Source organism: Malaclemys terrapin, chromosome 3 (genome assembly GCF_027887155.1).
Source record: "Malaclemys terrapin pileata isolate rMalTer1 chromosome 3, rMalTer1.hap1, whole genome shotgun sequence".
Classification (NCBI taxonomy): Eukaryota; Metazoa; Chordata; order Testudines; family Emydidae; genus Malaclemys; species Malaclemys terrapin.
The window spans coordinates 131,861,797-131,880,675 of record NC_071507.1 but is presented as its reverse complement, the minus strand read 5'-3'; the positions used below and the strand labels follow the sequence as shown (position 1 = coordinate 131,880,675).

Genomic DNA, 18,879 nt, shown 5'->3' with positions numbered 1-18,879 from the left:
ATGCTTGTGGTAGATTCTTCATCATTGGCAATTTTTAAATACAGATTGGGCTTTTTTTTTCTAGATGAGATGCTCTAGTTCAAACAGGAATTAATTCAGGGAAGTCTTATGGCCTGTGTTATACAGGAGGTAGGACTAAATGATCACAGTGGCCCTTTATGGCCCTATAATCTAAGAATCAATGAAAAATATTTCTTTAGTGAAATAAATGTGAAATGAACTGAATAGCTAATATATTGATATTCCCAATTTTTTAAAAATAAACTATGCTCTTGAGACAGCCAGATGGCTTGGCAGTCACTTCCCAAATATCAAAGACTCAGGTTGGGGAATGTCTTAGGAATGGCCCTTTTGTGATATCCACATGTTGGAATCTAAAGGTAATGTAACATCTAAAACATTTATGTCATCAATAACCAATAAAAGAGACTAGTCTTGCTTACATAGTAAACTTTGTCATTGGCATTCTGACTATTAGCACCCTTAATGCTAATTTTTCCAAACTGAGCACCTACAGTGCACTGGCAAAATATGCATGCTCATGTGCAGAAGGATAATTACTTTCCCCAGATGAACACGTTACCATACAAACCCCTATTTACATACACAGTTACCCAAATTGCATATTTCAGGTTTCTGTGCCTATATCCTGCAGATGTAACTTAGGTGCTTAGCTTTGAAAAAAACGGCCTTTACTGTTTACCTCATGTTTCTAATAAACTTTAGAGTGGAATATGTAGTTACACTACCATCTTGGGCTCTGGGGTTATGGACATTTTCTCTTCTGTGGAAAATGTTGTGTCTCCAGTTCCTCTCTCTCTTTCCCCCCTAGCATTTGATCCACTCTGCTCCCTGCATCCCTGCCACTTCAGAAAACAAGCATGGACTGTGCTACATTTGAGTGAGCACAAATATCATGTGACATAATTCTTAGGTGCTGGCCCCTCTGCCACTCGATGCCATGCCAGGAATACGTTTTCAATTGTCTGTTGTTTTTTTTAACCTGTTTTTATGAAAACATTATGAAAGTGTTTTTGCTATAAAATTAGATATATAGTACTATACCTGCTTTTGAACCCACATAATTCAAGTTCATTAAAGGCTTCTTGTAAATTTACACCATTCTAAATCTTGGTGTAACAAAATCAAGTCACTTAGTTGCCCAGTGCCAACTGAAAAATGGGGATATTGATATTTTATTTCTCCCACCCTCTGTATATCTTATCTTTTCAGATGGCAAGCTCTTCTATATTATGTACACCTACTGCACTGCAGTTCCAACCTTGATTGGAGCATGTCGACATTATTGTAATACAAATAATAATATGAATAAAAGAAGGGAAAAACTCACCATTTGGTTAATATACATTATTTACCAGTGATTCTCTGAACCCCAGAGAGCTTTCTCATTTTTCACTGTTACTTCCCTTCAACATTCTGCTTTTCTGTCTGTTTCCTAGCGTATGTAAACTGGGAAACATTTCTGTCACTAAGGGCTTGTCTCCACTTACAGCGCTGCAGCTGGAGCACTTAGTGAAGATGCTACCTACATCAACAGGAGAGCATCCCCCATCGGCATAGGTATTGCACCTCCTTGAGAGGCAGTAGCTATGTCAACAGGAGAAGCCCTTTCATAGACATATTGCTGTCTATCCTCGGGGGTTAGGTTGGTATAACAACATTGCTTGGGATGTGGTTTCCACACCCTTGAACAATGTAGTTGTACCAACCTACGTTCATAGTGTAGACAAGGGCTAGGAGTGAAAATGCTGCTCATTCCTTCTGAGGGAGAGTAATTAGACACAGCTCCCTCCAGAACTCCTGGAAGTTACTCCTTAGCTGGTCAGGGGTTCACTACCGAGTTGCCTAAGGCACTCCCTTCCCCTTCCTCAGAACCCCAACCTCTGCCAACTTGGGAGCAAAGGCAAATGGGTGCCTATATCACTGAGTGGAGACTTGACAGTCTATAATCTTCAGTCTCCTTCCTTACTTAAAAAAGAGGTTATTATTGTTCTGTCTCTTAATAATGAAGATCAAAAGAAGTCTGTGCAGGAACTGTCTTGAGATTGTCTTTTAAAGTGTAAAAACACTGACAGTATCCTTTCCCTCTAAACTGTGTGCTTTTCAGGAGCCAACAACATATACCTTCCTGTGTTGCAGGCTGTAACAAAGAGCCACTCAAGTGAGACAGTTTCAGATAGCTGCCAAAACTATTTTTTATTTTCCTTGTCAAAGGAGTGCCCACCTTTTTGGAACACTTTTTCTTCTGCCTCCATGTAAGGAATGATTTTCCTAACCATGCCAATAATGGTATTTTTTGAGATTTAAAATCTGTGCTATCAGCCTCTCCCCCTCCCCCCCCACAAACATATCAGGACTTGAAACCATAAAATTACAAGTTTATTCCTATAAATTATTTCATTTTTTGTATTCTCCAGCTAAGGAAGAAAAATGAAGATTGTTCTTGTAACTTTATATTAATTGTTAAAATGCAATAGTGAAAGACAATTGTGCCAATAATAAACAAAACTAAACTAAAACAGAATAATAAGTGGGTGAGGAAACAGAATCATGCTTTTCATGGGAATGTAGCTTCAGCTTTTTCTGTGGTATGTTACACATCTCTATGGAATATCTGAGAGGCTTTGTTTGTTTGGGTTGAACTGATATTCACCTGTAGTCAGTTAAACTAATTCATAAAACCTTGCTTCATGCCATTCAGTGGGAATTAACAAAGATGGTATGGGGATGTTACTTTTCCCTGGTGTGATGAGAGTCTGTCGGAAAGGAATAAAAATACCTGTATCCTCTGTTTAGGTTAAAAAAATGTAAACGAGGTTTTCCAAATGTCCATTGAGCAATATGGTTGTGTTCTTGCCTCCACTGCTTCTGCATTCACATTTATCTAAGTATTGACTTGATTTTGCTCCCTTTGCCTGTGAAGACCTTGAGTTACATGGTGGGAATTAAAGTGAGGAAGAGGATAAAGTTGTTGTTAATGAAAAAAATTAACACTTTAATTAACAGTACTTTAAACCATGCAGTATGGATGCTGCTCCTACTTAATGTACATGAATTGTCTTAGTGAAAGAGTCTGGAACAAATCACCTACGATGCCTCACCAGGAAAATAAACTTCTGAAGATAAACAGTTACCATTTCTAACTTCCTTAAAGAAATAGAAAATAGACAATTGTTGAGGTGTGTGTTATGGTGCCCTCTTTGGTGCATGGAAAAGTGCCATGTTAGACAATTAAATCACAACAAATTCAAGTTAATCTGTCTTTGAAGGCAGCCAAAATGGCCTCTAGCTGAGCAGTGAGGCAATGGACAGAGACTGCAAAGAACTGTGGCTCTTGGGCTAACTGAGCTGTTCCTTTAGTTCATTTGACCTCTATTTACCAAGGTGCACAGAACATCCATTGCTCAAAATCATGCTATTTGCTCATGTGACCTCCCGCACAAACATATGTTGTCTGAGGCACATTGTATCTTTTTATCTATAACAGGCTATGATGTATTACTACTTGTGTACCAAGTGTTACGCTAGTGAACCAAATTCATAATTTACAAATGTCATTGAATATGATGCCAGCAGTTTTTAAGGCAAAGTCCACTGAGATTTTCAGCTGCATATTGCTTTTTATTAAGATTGGCTTTTTTAGGTATACACACGTTCTATAGACGCAGTTTTCTAAAATATTTCTTTCTAGGAAAATGTTTCATCACACAAAAGATTATGGAGATGCAGAGCAAATATGATATGGATCTAACACACACATAATATTGGGAGTCATCAGATAATCATTGTCAGCCTTCAAGACCTCTGAAAGCAAAGTCAAGTCAAATTACATAACATTAAATTCTCCGTAAAAAAGCTAGCAAGGTGGAATTGGTTGTATGCAGCTTAGTGAGCTCCGTATATAAAAAGATCTCTCACCATTTCATTTTCAGTAACTGGACATTAAGAAATGAGTCAATAATAATCTCTCCCATCTTCGCAGACTTCTAGTATCCAATTTGCCTTCCTTTGTAAGTTGTTAATACCTGGTTCTCTATCATCTACTCTTCATGGTTTTCTGTTCTGATTTGTCTGTTCATGTTTCCTTCAGCAAGTTGCAGGCTGGCAGCTTTTGCAGCAATATGAAATGATGAAATGTAGCCAAAATAAAAATACTGTAAATCGTATGGTCCAGTATGCAGTCAACATTGGTTTCAGTTTGAAGTGGCTGAATTGGTTTGAGTCTCAAAATTACTTTTGTGGCTCTTGCTCCTTCAATTGGTGCTTCCCTATTTGTATCCAGCCATCAGTGCTCAGACAGCAGGGATCACTACAGCCATGCAAAGCATGTTCAGAGCTAATATTGTAAGTTAGCTTCTCATATTGCAGTGAGCCTCCAGTCTGGGTAAACAGTCACGCGCTAGCACTCTAAAAATACCCATGTAGACAGTGTTTTGAAGTTGCAGCTCAGACTTTGAAGCTTAGGGAGGGGGGTAGACTTCCCAGTCTGAGCTCCAGCCTTTGTAGACATACCCTAAGAGACTCCACTGGGATAGATTCAATGGATTGACATGGATGGGTGTCCTAAATAATTCATCCTTCATGCAGAATTGCAGGGTATATGTATGTGTGTGAAGCATATCAAGCTATGCATTCTACAGGCACTGAAAATGTTTGTTTTCTTCATTGTATCAGACCAACGTGTTAGATGCCGTGTTTGGCAATCGGACATTTTCCAAGCCTTTTGAAATCTTTAAATGAAGCACAACTATGCTTACTATGACCTCCTTATCCATCCATATAAAAGAATATGTGCTCATGACTTGCCTTCAACAAATGGAGTAGAATTAAGCACTTCTCGGAAAGAATTCTTGTTTGAAATAAAGCGTATCTTTTAGAAAAAAACACCCAATCTTGATTTTTAAATTTGCCAGTGATGGAGAATCTACTTCACTCCATGGTCAATTATTCCAGTGGTTAATTACAATTACTTTAAAATGTATGCCTTCTTTCCAGTCTGAATTTTTCTTCACCCTCCAGCCATTGAATTTCGTTATATCTTTGTCTGCTAGATTAAAGAGCCTATTATCAAATATTTGTTCTCTATGTAAAGACTTATAGACTGTGATCAAGTCACCCCATGGCTTTCTCTTGGTTAAGCTAAATAGATAGACTCAAGGAGCTCAATCACTATGAGGTAGATTTCCCAATTATTTAACCATCCTATGGCTCTTCTCTGAATCCTCTCCAATTTATCAGCATCCTTCTTGAATTGCAGACACCAGAATTGGACACAGTATTCCAACAGCACTTGCAGCAGTGTCAAATACAGAGGTAATATAACCTCTTTATTCCTACTTGAGATTTCCCTGTTTATGCCTCCAAGAATTGCAATAGCCCTTTTGACCACAGAATCACAGTGGGAGCTCATGTTTAGCCGTTTATCCCCATAACCCCCAAATCTTTTTCAGAGTCACTGCTTCCTAGGATAGTATCCCACATCCTTTAAGTATGGCCTACATTCCTAGTTCCTAGAGGTATACATTTACATGTAGCTGTATTAAAACATATTGTCTGATGGTGCTCAGTTTACCAAGCAATTCAGACCTCTCCTCTTCATGATTTACCACTCCCCCAGTTTGTGTGTCGTATGAAAACTTCATTAATGAAGATTTTGTGTTCTACAATGTCATTAGTAAATGTTAAATGGCATAGGGCCAAGTGTCATGCTATCTGGAATGGCTCACAACTGAGAGTGCCTACCTTAGGACAGACTACCAGAAAACGGGACAGACAGCCCAAACTGGTGATGTACTCTATAATTAGATTTTACCAAGCCAGTACTGAATGTGAGCTCCTGGATCGCTATACCAATCTTACCATGGAGTCACAGACCCCTTAGATGCTCCAGTCTATCTTGCTTCCAAGAAAACTGGACTTTGGGTTAAAAGATCACTTAGACCAGGGGCCCAGGGATGTGCTGGCCGCGGCTTCCCGCCACCCCCATTGGCCCGGGACGGCGAACCGCGGCCAGTGGGGGATGCGATCGGCCGAACCTGCTGCGTCAGTAGGTAAACAAACTGGCCCGGCCCGCTAGGGTGCTTTCCCTGGCGAGCTGCGTGCCGAACGTTGCCGACCTCTGACTTAGACTAAAAATCATACCACATCAGGTTGCTCCCTGTCCCAAGAGACCAGTCACGTACCCTAAATCAATTGGTACCCTAGATCTTACACCAAAGACCAATGCTGGTAATCAATTCTATAGTAAACTAACTAAAGGTTTATTAGCTAAGAAAAGAAAGCGAGAGTTATTGAGAGGTTAAAACATGTAAAATATATGTACAAGTGGATCACAGTCTATACTTCCAAATGGTACAGAGATGTAGTAATTTGTAGTAATTTGCCAGTTTCCCAAAAGTGTCTCAGGGCTGCCCAGAATAACTCTGGGGATCTCCGTATTCTCTGTCCTATTAAAATCCAAACAGTCCAGAGATGAAGGATCTTTCCTGTAATCCATTTTTATAGCTTCTTCTCACAGAAAATAAGTAGACAGTATCACTACCCAGGTGGGCTCTTTCTTTGGTGACGGAGAGTGAGGAATTCATTCAAAGTCTTTGACATCTGATCATCACACAGTTACCACTTGCTTGAAATTAGTACTTTTCTGTTTGAGTTCTTCCTTTGCATTCCACAAGGCTTCTTTCTGTTTGATGAGTTGTTTAGTTACAGGGGTATATACAATGTAAATGTTTGCTACTCCATTATAACAGAATACAGATATGTAAAAACAATGCATGTAATGTCCCATTAGTTTTCATGAAGTTTAAATGCCAAATACACTCTTATACATTTAATAATTACTTTGATCTATACTAATAAACAAGTGAATTGATCTGGGGCTTGGGTATGAGCTAGCACCTGGTCTGCCAGCATCACATCAAGAACTGATCCCTGTGGGATCCAATGAGTAACATATCAATTCATGATGATTCTCAGTATATAATTACATTTTGAAACATGCCAGTTAGCCAATTTTTAATCAATTTAATGTGTTCCACATTAATTTTGTATCATTCTAGTTTTTTAATCAAAATGTACAGTACATTCAGAAATCTAAGTATCATCAACACTAACACCTTGATCATCCAGACTTACAATCTTATCAAAAAAGATATCAAGTTAGTTTCACAGGATCTATTTTCCATAAATCTGTGTTGACTGGTTTTAATTATATTACTCTAATTTAATTCTTTATTACTCTAGTCCCGTATTAGCCACTCCATTATTTTACCTAGGATCAAGATCAGGTTGACAGGCCTATAATTCCTAGTCATCCCATTTATACTTTTAAAATATTGGCACAACATTAGCTTTCTTCTAGTCTTCTGAATAGAAGAGTATCAGAGGGGTAGCCGTGTTAGTCTGGATCTGTAAAAAGCAACAGAGGCACCTTTAAGACTCACAGATGTATTGGAGCATAAACTTTCATGTTAGAAGAGTTATTGAAAAGCAACATTAGATATCCAGCAAGCTCCTTTGGCCAAATCTTTAAAAACTCTTGGATGCAAATTGTTCTTTCCTTGCTGATTTTAAAATGTCTAAATTTAGTAGCTGCTGTTTGATATCCTCCTGTCTTATTACTGGAATGAGAAGTGCTTCATATTCATACAATATGACTAAATCATCTGTTTTTTCCCAAATGTAGAACAGATATATTAACTGAACTCTTCTGCCTTTTCTGCATGTACTGCTGAGCTTTTCCATACATGTGTGAGATAATATTTTAAGGAATCAGTCAAATAAAGAGGTTCCAGGCATTTCTGACCCTCCCAAAAGTACATAGCTTCCACAATTGAAGTGATCTGGTTATTAATTGCCATCAGCTTACCAAAGGCAAAGTATTTGTCTTTTTACCTAGAGAATCAATTTTCCAAGGCTACACATTCTTATATAGTTCTCTGAGCTAAAGTTGGATTGCTTTTCTAACCACATAGTGCTCTGTGAACAGTGCACAATATTTTCTCAGACCAGAGGGTGCCAAATTTATAGAGATGGTTGGGAAATGTTTTAAAAAAATGTTTTTCATCAGAAAATGCCAATTCATTGAAACTGAAAGTTTTTTTTGTGAAAGATCATTTTTGACACAGTTTTTTGAAAAAAGTTTTGAAATTGTCACGATGTTTGGTTATGAAGTAAAATATTCTTGTTTTCTGCCTCAACTTTTTGTTTAGAAATATAAGCTAATTCTAGCACAAAAAAGAGAGAAAGAAATGGTCAAACTCCAAATGAAATCTTTCAAAATTATCAAAATGAAATGTTTTGATTGACCCAACCAGAAATATTTTTCAGCTTTTCTGTTTATGAAAATTTTCAAGATTTTGACTTTAGTCCTGATTTGGGATGGACAACTTTTTTTTTGGATACTTCAAACTTTAATGGAACAGGAAAATTGTTTCCCACCCAGCTCTAGTAATTTATACATGCTTACAATTTTTTAGACATGAGAATGAAAAACATAAAATAATTCCAGTATCCTTTTCATTGAAATATTCAAGTCCCTTAAATTATTACATGCTTTTCAGTTTGCTTGGATTTTGCATAATATCATTGTCTTGCATTCTACACAATTCATACAAAATTCCAGAAAAAGTTTGAGTTTATAGTGACTCTCAAAAGTCCATAATAGCCCTTACATTATAAAGCTTATATGAAATATCTCACTGAAGCTAATGGAGTTTTGAAACTTGGGAGGTAGAGTGCACATTGTTCTGTACTTAGTATGAAATGCAGTTTGCCTACTAAAACAAGCTATGATAAAGAACCAGTGAGTATACACAGTGATCTGCTTTCCAGATTTAACAAATTCCAACATAACAATTCATATTTTTAAATTAATAAATACAAAAACTCCTGAACCGCTTGCCAAATTTAATGTTAAAAACAAAAGTGCTGATCTCTACCAAAAAATCTAACTCATGAGTAGTTCTTACTAATGTGAGGAGCCAATAGAATGACTTGTGTGAGTACAGCTTTGCCAGATCAGGCCCTAAATTTATTTCTTTAAGTAGAAATGTGTGAAATAGCATCATAATATGACAATTTGGAGAAAACAAATATTGATCTTTTTAATACACTAGATGACAAAAGAAACTCACCACAACAACATACATTCTGAACATGTTTTGTTCTAACTACAACAAACCACTCTCTCTCTCTCATACCCTTTTATCTGGGCTAAAATCATATGTGCAAAAATTTCAGCTTTATGCAAATTAAATGGATCTATTATGGGACTGCTCAAAAATGGGGTTTATAGTGAAAATACTGAAAGACTCTTATTAAAGCTGCCAAGTGCCAGTAGAATGAGGTGTCTTTAACCCCAGTGAATGCTGATGCAGAGGTTTAGTACTGTATGAATTTTATAAAGTTACCCAGGAGAGTTATCTTATTATTCATTGAGTCTTCTGTCTGGTGCAGTAATTGCATCTGATGCAATTTTTCTTGCCTTACTTTGTGGTTATTTTTTATTCTTGTATAAAATGGGGAAAGGTTCTAAAACAGGAGAAAAGCTTGAGCTCATGTATTTAACCTATTCTGTGTCAAAAAGAAACTGGAGGTTGGTAATAGAAAATTATTGGTGTGGTATTTGTTTTCCCTCCCAACATTACATGTAATGAAAGCTACATTTATTCTGCATATAAAACATAATAAGAAGTTCAGCATAGTAACTAGGCATTAGTTTCCTACCAAATAAATTACTAATGATCTGCCAATTATTTTAAAGTGTTGACTATCTTCTATATACCACTTAATGCAATAAACATCTACCTAAATCCTCAGTAACATCCTAACCTTATAATTAAATATCCGAGCTGAAGGTTTGAAGGAATTAAAATTCAGTATCCATGGACTTAATTTTTTTTAATTTATTTTTGTGTGTTAATGTTTTCATAGGCTTTCTGCAAAATAGCAAAATATATAACTTGATGGAGCAGAGCAGAATATACTGTTACTGATTTGTGTTTTGAAAGGTTTTCTACATGCTTATTTAAAAAAAATATATTGCAAAAGTAGTTAACTTTCCCACTTATACAAAAAAATATAGCATGCAATACTTAGCACTGTTGATTGATATTCTGAATTAAAACTATTAGTTTTTCAATTGCTGAATAACCACATTGTTAGATTGCTTTCATTTTAAGCAGTTTACAGTATTCTACACAAGTAATACATTGAACATTAATAAGCAGAGAACACATTTCAGATTAGGTAGGGTGCAACTGCATTGAAGATGTGGCTTCACTATGGGCTCATTTTTTTTTTCACTTAAAAATGAGAGAGTTTTTGAGTAATCCAAGGTAAATTTTCCCTTGATAGAGGGGAGACAACAGGATTTTCTTTTTAAAGTTCACCTCTGTCTGTGTGTGGTAATATATTAACAACTTTATACAAATAGATACTGACTGAAGCTCCCTCTCTGTGTCTTCACTTACAGGAAGAGCCATATGTGATGTTCAAGAAGTCTGACAAACCTCTGTATGGGAATGATCGATTTGAGGGATATTGCATTGACCTCCTCAGGGAGCTAGCTACCATCCTTGGATTTACCTATGAAATTAGGCTGGTGGAGGATGGCAAATATGGAGCCCAGGATGATGCCAGTGGGCAATGGAATGGAATGGTTCGCGAACTAATTGATCATGTAAGTTCCTTTTTGGAAGCTTGTCTGCTATCTTATTGAAATCTAAGTCAGAGCAACGTTTAACAAGATCCTGCAGGTTACTGATTGCTTTTTTTACATGGATAGATTGTGATAACAGTGTACGTTAATGTCAATGGTATGCTGAGATTTTCTAGGCCAACAAGTCACTGTACTTTAAAAAAAATACCTTAAAGATGCTTCTTTCCAGTTTTTTAAATGTATCATTAAACATAGGCTATTTATTTTGCATCTCTGTTTTTGTCTTCCTAATGGAAAGAGCTTCATGCTTACATGAATCATTTCCAAATCTAAATGTAGACTAGATAGCATCCACAATGATTTCTTAGGAGCAATGTATTTCCCTTGTGAAAAGAAATATGATAGTCACTAACTTAATCATTCAGGAGCAATCAGCTCTTCTTTTCTGGCAGAGGATTTGATACTATGTCCCAGAGGAACCCCTATATAACCTTTAAAATATGCAGTATTATCTCCCATTAACATACACTGAGCAGATCCCTGTCTTTTCTCCTTAAAACATCTGCTGTAAAGTCCAGACAGTAAGACAGAAATATCAATGCACACTGAAGCAGCAGGGTAATTCAATCTGAGTCAAAACAGATATCATTACTGGCAATTGTTTGTAATTGAATAAGTCAGGCATCCCTTTTCTCTGGCCTTTAAAACATACTTTCTCAGTTGGTGGTGCCAATTGAATTTGGTCTCTTGGAAATGGAGTTTAGTCTGTTTGCAAATTATGCAATTGTCTCTAGCTTCTTTGTGTTTGTTGATTTTGGTAAATTGCTCAATATCCAGACATCTGATCAAAGCCACTTGAAATAAACCAAATAAACCTGTGCATCAGTTTGATTTAATACAACCAAAAGCTAGGAAGATTATTCTGTAGCTCCAGTCACACCTTTTCAGGCTGACACCGAGAAAAATGCATGGATTTTCTGAAGCAAGAACAGTTTTTGACCGACTTGAGCCTATCCTGCCTCTGTTTGCCCAAAAATTTCACAAGCCAGTGAGAACATATGCCAAGATATTCAGATTTACGATAAGTATTACCTTAACACCCTTCTCTTAAGTTATAATGTAATCCTGTTTTGAAGAAAACTATGTTAATGCACAGAAGGAACCTTTTATCTTGTGCCTGCAGCATCCACACAGGGGAGGAACAGTGCAGCATTTCAGTGTGCACTGCTATTCACACTCCCATAGTCCGAACTACAGGGCAGTGTAGACATGTCCTAAGACACGTCTGAAGAAATCCTGGCACTGAAATGAAAAGGTTAGAGCTCGGGCTGCTCCTGTCACTCCCTTCAGATGATATATCACAAACTCAATAACTGTTTTTACCCATGTGGCCTCAAGCTCATTCACTGGTTGGAACAATATCCCCTCTTCCCCCATGGAAAATTTTGAATTTTTGATCTCAGAGTTACAGAGCTTAAAGCCAGAAGGGACTACCAGATCATCCTGTATATACAGACCTCCTGTATATCCGGTAGGCCACCAATACCACCCAGAACCTGCACACTAAACCCAACAGTTGAAATTAGATCAAAGTATTACAGCCCACAGGAGACTAGATTATTATGTGCCACAGGCAGAGAATTGGAGGGACCGAGGTGCTCTGGTGCCCAAGAGCCCACAACGGCAGGGAAATGATTAAGTGAGAAATACCCAGATAATCCTGGCATATGCTGCACCCACATGCTGCAGAGGAAGATAAAAAGCTCCCAAGGCCTTAGCCAATCTGACCTGAGAGAATATTCCTTCACAATCCCTCTTAAAATGATCAGTTATACCCTGAACATGTGAGTAAGAACTAGACAGCAAAGCACCTGAGAGAAAGAATGCTCGGTGCCACCTCAGAGCACTGGACCTCCCTGTGCAGTGTTCCATCTCTAGCCGTGGCCATCCCTGATGCTTCAGAAGAAGGAGATTAAAAAAAATAAAAATTAAAACCTTCCCAGAATATATTGGGTGAAAATAAAATCTGAGCGTGCAGGTAGCTGGCTGAAACCCTGAAGCCTGAGCTTTTAGGAACATAAGACATGAACTAGAAATGAACCTCTGGGCTGCAGAACCCTGTCCCTTACCATCACAGTTTCCATAACCCTAACCCTAACCCTAACCCTCAGGTGCTGAATCACCACATGCATCATGGAAGATATAATGCAACTGGGGAACCTGACACATAGAGGAGAACAGCGGTATGAGGCATTGTCATGTGCCAGTCTCCTGTAGGAGGCCTTGGCACAACAGGTGCACCTGTGTTAGTTTTCCCTCAAACGGAATCCCCAATAACTCTAACATAAGCTTTCTTGTCACAATAATATCTCTCTTCGGGGTGGTTTATTACAACATAGTCTAAATAGTCCATAACAAAAATCCCCAAATAGACAATTTATTACCCCCTTAAAATCACACAGCATCTAGTCCCTTAATGTCCCACATGCTACACTCTGGCATCTTCCACCATGCCTGGGCTCTTTGTCAGTCATCTCTTGTCCTTTTAACAGAACAGCAACCCCACCCTTCCAACTGGAGTGCAATCCGGCTTTTCCCAGCAGAGACTTCCATAGCCTCTCTGCTGGGAGTTCAGCAGGGGAGCCCCTCAGTCCTTTCCAGCCCTCTTGCTCCAGCTCTCCAGCATGGAGATATAAGGGAGTAAACCTGTCTGTTGCATCAGTCCTCTCCAGCTCTCAGCTTCACACTCCAGGTTAGAAGTCTGCAGACAACTCCGTCTGGTCACCTTCAGCCCTCTGCAGCCCTTCTTGCTCTGGTTCTCTGGGTTGGGGAGATCTAGCTGCTTCAGCCTTACCCCAGGAACCATTTACAGATTTCTTAGGGACCTTCCACAGTCCCCCTGATCTCTGGCACCTCTCACCTGTCCTTTTCCTGACTGAGTCAGGCAGCTCTGATTCACTAGATCTCTCTCCCTTCTAAGGCCTGGGTGCCCTCTTTCACACCCAGTTAGGAGGCAGATGATGAGTCACAGGTGCACTGGCCATGCTCCCTCATAAAGGGCCAGTATCACCCAGTGACAGGCACCCAAACTGCAACTCCCATGATGCACCACATGTTTAGAGTGACACCCATAATGTGCTGAGTGATTTCCAGACATTCTGAGAATCCCCTCAGCGAAGGCACCTCACAGGCTAGGGATAATTTATAGGACATAGACCGTAACTTCATTAAATAAACAAGTATGTAAACAAATGAAGGAAACAAGTGAAGGTAATCTTTGCACTACAGAGTGGCTGAGGCTGCTTAGCCTGAGCACAAGCCAATCTTTGTCTTGGCTGGTAGACCCAGAGATCAAAATGGCTACCCAGCAAGATGCACCATCCAGGCCAAGACATGTAGCTTGCGTCAGCCTATGCTCTACTCCTGTGGAAAGTGGTAGGGCTAGGAAAGACTCCAAACAGTCTCAATGGTGAGTCTTTTAGTCTCAGATACATATGAATACCATAATTCTGGGAAATACACATCTACCATCCTAGCCCAGACAGCCAAATAAATGTACCCTCCAGCAAAGACAGCATCTACTCAAACACTGCAAAATAATGCAGGGGAATGTGTGGAAACAAAAACATAATTCTAACTTGATTTGAACAGAAAATAAAATAAAATGATTAACCAACATAACACCACCATCATACTGTACATCAGGATAAGCACCCTGGCGGGCCGGGCCAGTTTGTTTACCTACCGCGTCCACAGGTTCGGACGATTGTGGCTCCCACTGGCCGCGGTTCGCCGCTCCAGGCCAATGGGGGCTGCAGGAAGCGGCGGCCAGCACATCCCCTGGCCTGTGTTGTCCGTTGTTTTATTTCCCCAAATATCTAATCTAAATCTCCCTTGCTGCAGGTCTCCTCCCCAGATTTGACAGGAAACCACATTTCAGTCATAACTTCAGCTTATATTCATAACTTTACACAGAATGTTGCTACATACATTTCATCATGATATTATTGACCAGTGAGTTATTAGTTTTCAAATGTCACCTCACAAGGCATATTTTGTACAAAGATTATTACAATAGTGTGTAGGGTATGAATACAAGGGTGCATTTAATCAATATATCACTCCCCCAACTTCACAGCAAACTACTGCTAACTACTTTTTGAGTATGGTCTTTCAACCAGTTTTGCACCCACTTTATAGTAATTTAATCTAGTAATTTGTTTATGAGAATGTCATGTGGTACTATGTCTAAAACCTTACTAAAATCAAGACATATCATGTCTTCAGATTTCCCCCATCCAGTATCCCTTTTAAAGAAAGAAATTAGGTTGCTTTGACATGATTTGCTCTTGACAAATCCATGTTGGCTATTACTTATTGCTCTTTTATCTTCTAGATGCTTCCACATTGATTGCTTAATAACATGCCCCAGTATCTTTTCAGTATTAGGCTGACCTGGGTCGTCTTTGTTCCCCTTTGTAAAGATAAGGTACTATGACTGCCCTTTTCCAGTCCTCTGGGACCTTGTCTGTACTCCATGAGTTCTTAAAGATACTCACTAATGGTTTCAATGTTGCTGCAACCAGATCCTTAAATATCCTAGGATGAATTTCATCAGGTCCTGCTGACTTCAATACATTAAACTTATCTAAATATCCCATAAACCATGATGTAAAAGAGATTTTAAATTCCATCTCTACTAACAAATCTACTGTTCTTCTTTTGACTTGTCTTTCTCTATGTAAACTCCCATCTCCAAATTTTTTTGGCTGTCTCATTGTCAGCTTCAGCTTAATATGATCAAAACATAGCTCATTAGCTTTCATCTACATTCTCCATTCCTCCATTTCCTACCTCTGATGACAAAACCAACATTTCCCCATCACTTATATCCACAACATAGGAGTAATCTTAGACATCTTCCTGTCTTCTTTGCCCTCTTCCTTCATGTATGGACTGTGTTTAAATCTTGCTACTTGTACCACATCACTAAAAATCAGGGTTTTTTTTGCCACTCCCTACTTATCTAAGAGACTCTTGTCTCTTATCACATTACATTCACTTTCAGTCTTGATAGTCCCATTTGTCCATATCCTCCATAACTATACATGCTTTTTCCACATGGTGCACCTATCCTGAATTGATTAAAAAGATCACCATTATAGCGGGTTGGAAAATGAGCGGTTTTGTTTGTCTTGTGCCCTCCCCCTCCTCCTGTGGAAAATGTCAGTAAAAATCACTGACATTTTCAACAGAAACTTTCAACTTCTTGTGGAAAAATAAAAAACATGAAAACTTAACAATTTTCAAACAAAACATGAAAAAAAATTGTAGTTTTTTTTGTTTTTGTTTCCGGATGAACATTTTTAAACAATTGAGGAAAGCGGACACTTCCCATAATTTTTTTTTCAAATCCTAATTTTCCATCAAAGGAAAGTTTTATCAGAAAATTTTCAACCAGCCTTAGCCATTAGTACTGATTGTGGGACGGAAATTCTGTTTCACCACAACTTTTGAAGATTTGAAATTTGTTTTAATTCTGCATTAAAACAAAACCCAAACCTTTCAAACGTTTTCATAAGTTCTGATTATCTCTATTCATCACTACCCTCTCCTCAGATAAACTTTCATAAACACTCATTTGTACCCTGACGGCTGCAAGAAATTAGCCAATAATGACACACACACTTTGACATTTATCTCTATTTATGTAAACAAAAAAAATCCTTATATCACCATGCTTGCACTCAGGAACTGCATACTGTGATTGATATCAATCTTATCCTTCCTCTCTTAGCTCCTAAATCACAGCATAGCTGAAATCAGGATATATGCTCTCCTGGGGAGGGAATGTCTCATCTGCTGTAAAGTCTAACACCATTTTAGGCACTGTAAAATAATATCTGAATCTATCTTTTTAGCACTTTGATAGTCTTTTTAAAAAAATGAAGTTAGGTCAAAGTTTCTGTCATTGGAACCTTATTTGCACTTGCCAAATAAACATGCTTGTTTAGAGAAATTAGACCCTTCATTTATTTGTGCAAACTGCTATTTGTGTGATCAAAGTAGTATTGACTTAATTCAGGTACCTGATTTGTTCACACACACTTATTTGCATCCATAAACACAGAGCTGTTCTATTGTTGCAATTTAGTTGGCAGTATCTTAAAATTTTGCCTTTAAAATCTAATTTTAAAAAAATCCTGCAGTCATGGAACACTTAATTTTGCAGTACTATGCAGAATACAATTAAAAAAGTCTTTGCATTTTAAGGCTTTTCTTTCCTATTAATGTATAAATTGCAGAAAACTCTTATGCAGGAAAACATGGCCACTAGTAGAACAAAGATAAAAACTGATCCTTTTTATTAAAACCAATTTTCTTTGAAATCCAGCAAATGATTGTTAAAATAAAACAAAGAAAATTAGAAGCAATTTTTAAAAAAACGATAGGCGTGCGAACTGGATAAAATAGAATGTAATTGATATAAGTAGTATTTATCTGTAGTATAGATATTCACCCAGTTTGCCTCAGATTTTCAAAATCCTGTTGAAACGGATTCCATATGAAGGGAAGATGTTCTTGTGGCACTTGACCATCATCCTAAAACAAGAATATATCCACTTGTATGTGATTAACCTCCTTGCATGCCCAAATATTTATTGAGAAAACTCAAGACTATGGAGCTAGGACAGTGTTTGCGACTCTTGTGATATTTTTGCACATGATGTGATTTTGACAGGGGTAGAGCCCATCTGTCAATGACATGAGAAGCTTCAGTCCTGACTGGGGGAAATCCCCTCTGACCCACCTGCCCCACTTGCCAGCCTCCTGGGGGTAGAGCAGCCAATCACAGCTGCTGCAGGAAACAGGCTACCCTCTTTCTCCCCTCACTTCAGCAGCCCAATGTGATTCTCACAGAAGGGGAGAGGGAAGGAAGGAGCAGAAAGAGCCCAGTAGCTCAGTGCAGCTCTGCTTCCCCCTTTCCCTCTGGTGAGCAATGGGAGGGCTCCTCTGCTCCTCCCTCCTTCTTTGCTGCACTGGCCTGAGAGGGAGCTGCTTGAAAGAGAGAGAAGGGGAAACTGTTTCAATCTCCCTTGGAGAGGTGTGTGAAGAACCCCAGGAGGAGCAGAGCTGGGATTGGAGTGGCTGAAGTGATGTGGGGCAGAATTGATCTGGGGGTGGGAGGAGACTGGAGAGGGCAAAATAATCGGGGGGGGGGGGAGAGATGTGGGGCAATGGGACAGGCAAAACTGATGCAGGGTGGGATGGGAAATCAGATGTAGGGCCAGAACTGATGCAGGGACTGGGGGGATGGGATTGATTTGGAAGTTGAGGTGGCAGAATGAATTGCTGGGCTGGATACAGGCAGATGTTGGAGTGAGAGCTCCTGCAGTGGGGGCCAAAATCACATTTCCCAATACATTTGGGAGAATGAACAATACTAATTCTCTTTCACTCTCTCTCGCACACACACACGGGATGGGCTGGGGCAGTTAAAAACCACAAACTACGTGTTTTTTTTTTTTTTTTTTTAAATCGCTTGATTTGGAGGATCTGACTTATGGTTTGGTTTTTTGACCTGTGGGGTTGGCAATACCTGTAATGTCAATCATGGCTCATACTTCAAAAGTGAGGTTAGCTATGTACAGCTTCTAATTGTAGAAAGCAAACAGTGCTGTAACCTTACAATACCAGGGCAGCTGTCAGTTGCCACTTATGCAGTTGTGAAAGGTCATTTCTGACATGAGCCACCTTTGCATTCACTATTCTCACTTGAACAATGAACTCGGTAATAATTACAAATATGCCTCAGAAGGAACAAAAAAAATTTCATCTGAACCCTGTACTTACATACAGATATATTTTAGAAACAGAGTTTGGTGTCTTTCATCTAGACTCAGTGCACCAAAGTCATCCCAGGTGTAATTGTGTTGACTTAACTGGTCTTATTCCAGGGAGGAAGGTTGTCTGTATGTATGAGGTGTATGTTCTTCAAATGAATGTGCTTATTATTTTTATGGTCTAGTGAGCACTATGTTATTTAGAACTGAGAGGGAAACATTGCAGTGCATGTCTTTCCCATGGTGGTCAATACTAAGACTGACTCACTTTTAATTTTCCAACTGTTTCCCCATTACATTTCATTTGCTATATACACCAGCCAGTTACTCAGTCATTCCCAATCCTGTTGTATT

General features: G+C 38.7%; 1 protein-coding gene across 4 annotated transcripts in view; it reads left to right on the top strand.

Annotated features, from left to right (window-relative positions):
* GRIK2 (glutamate ionotropic receptor kainate type subunit 2) overlaps window positions 1-18,879 on the top strand; it is a 584,433-nt gene that overhangs the window by 337,030 nt on the left and 228,524 nt on the right. For all 4 annotated transcript variants that reach the window (XM_054023645.1, XM_054023644.1, XM_054023647.1 and 1 more), the window contains exon 11: window positions 10,496-10,702. In XM_054023645.1, coding sequence (XP_053879620.1) covers window positions 10,496-10,702 — 207 coding nt within the window. The remainder of the gene's footprint in view (window positions 1-10,495; window positions 10,703-18,879) is intronic.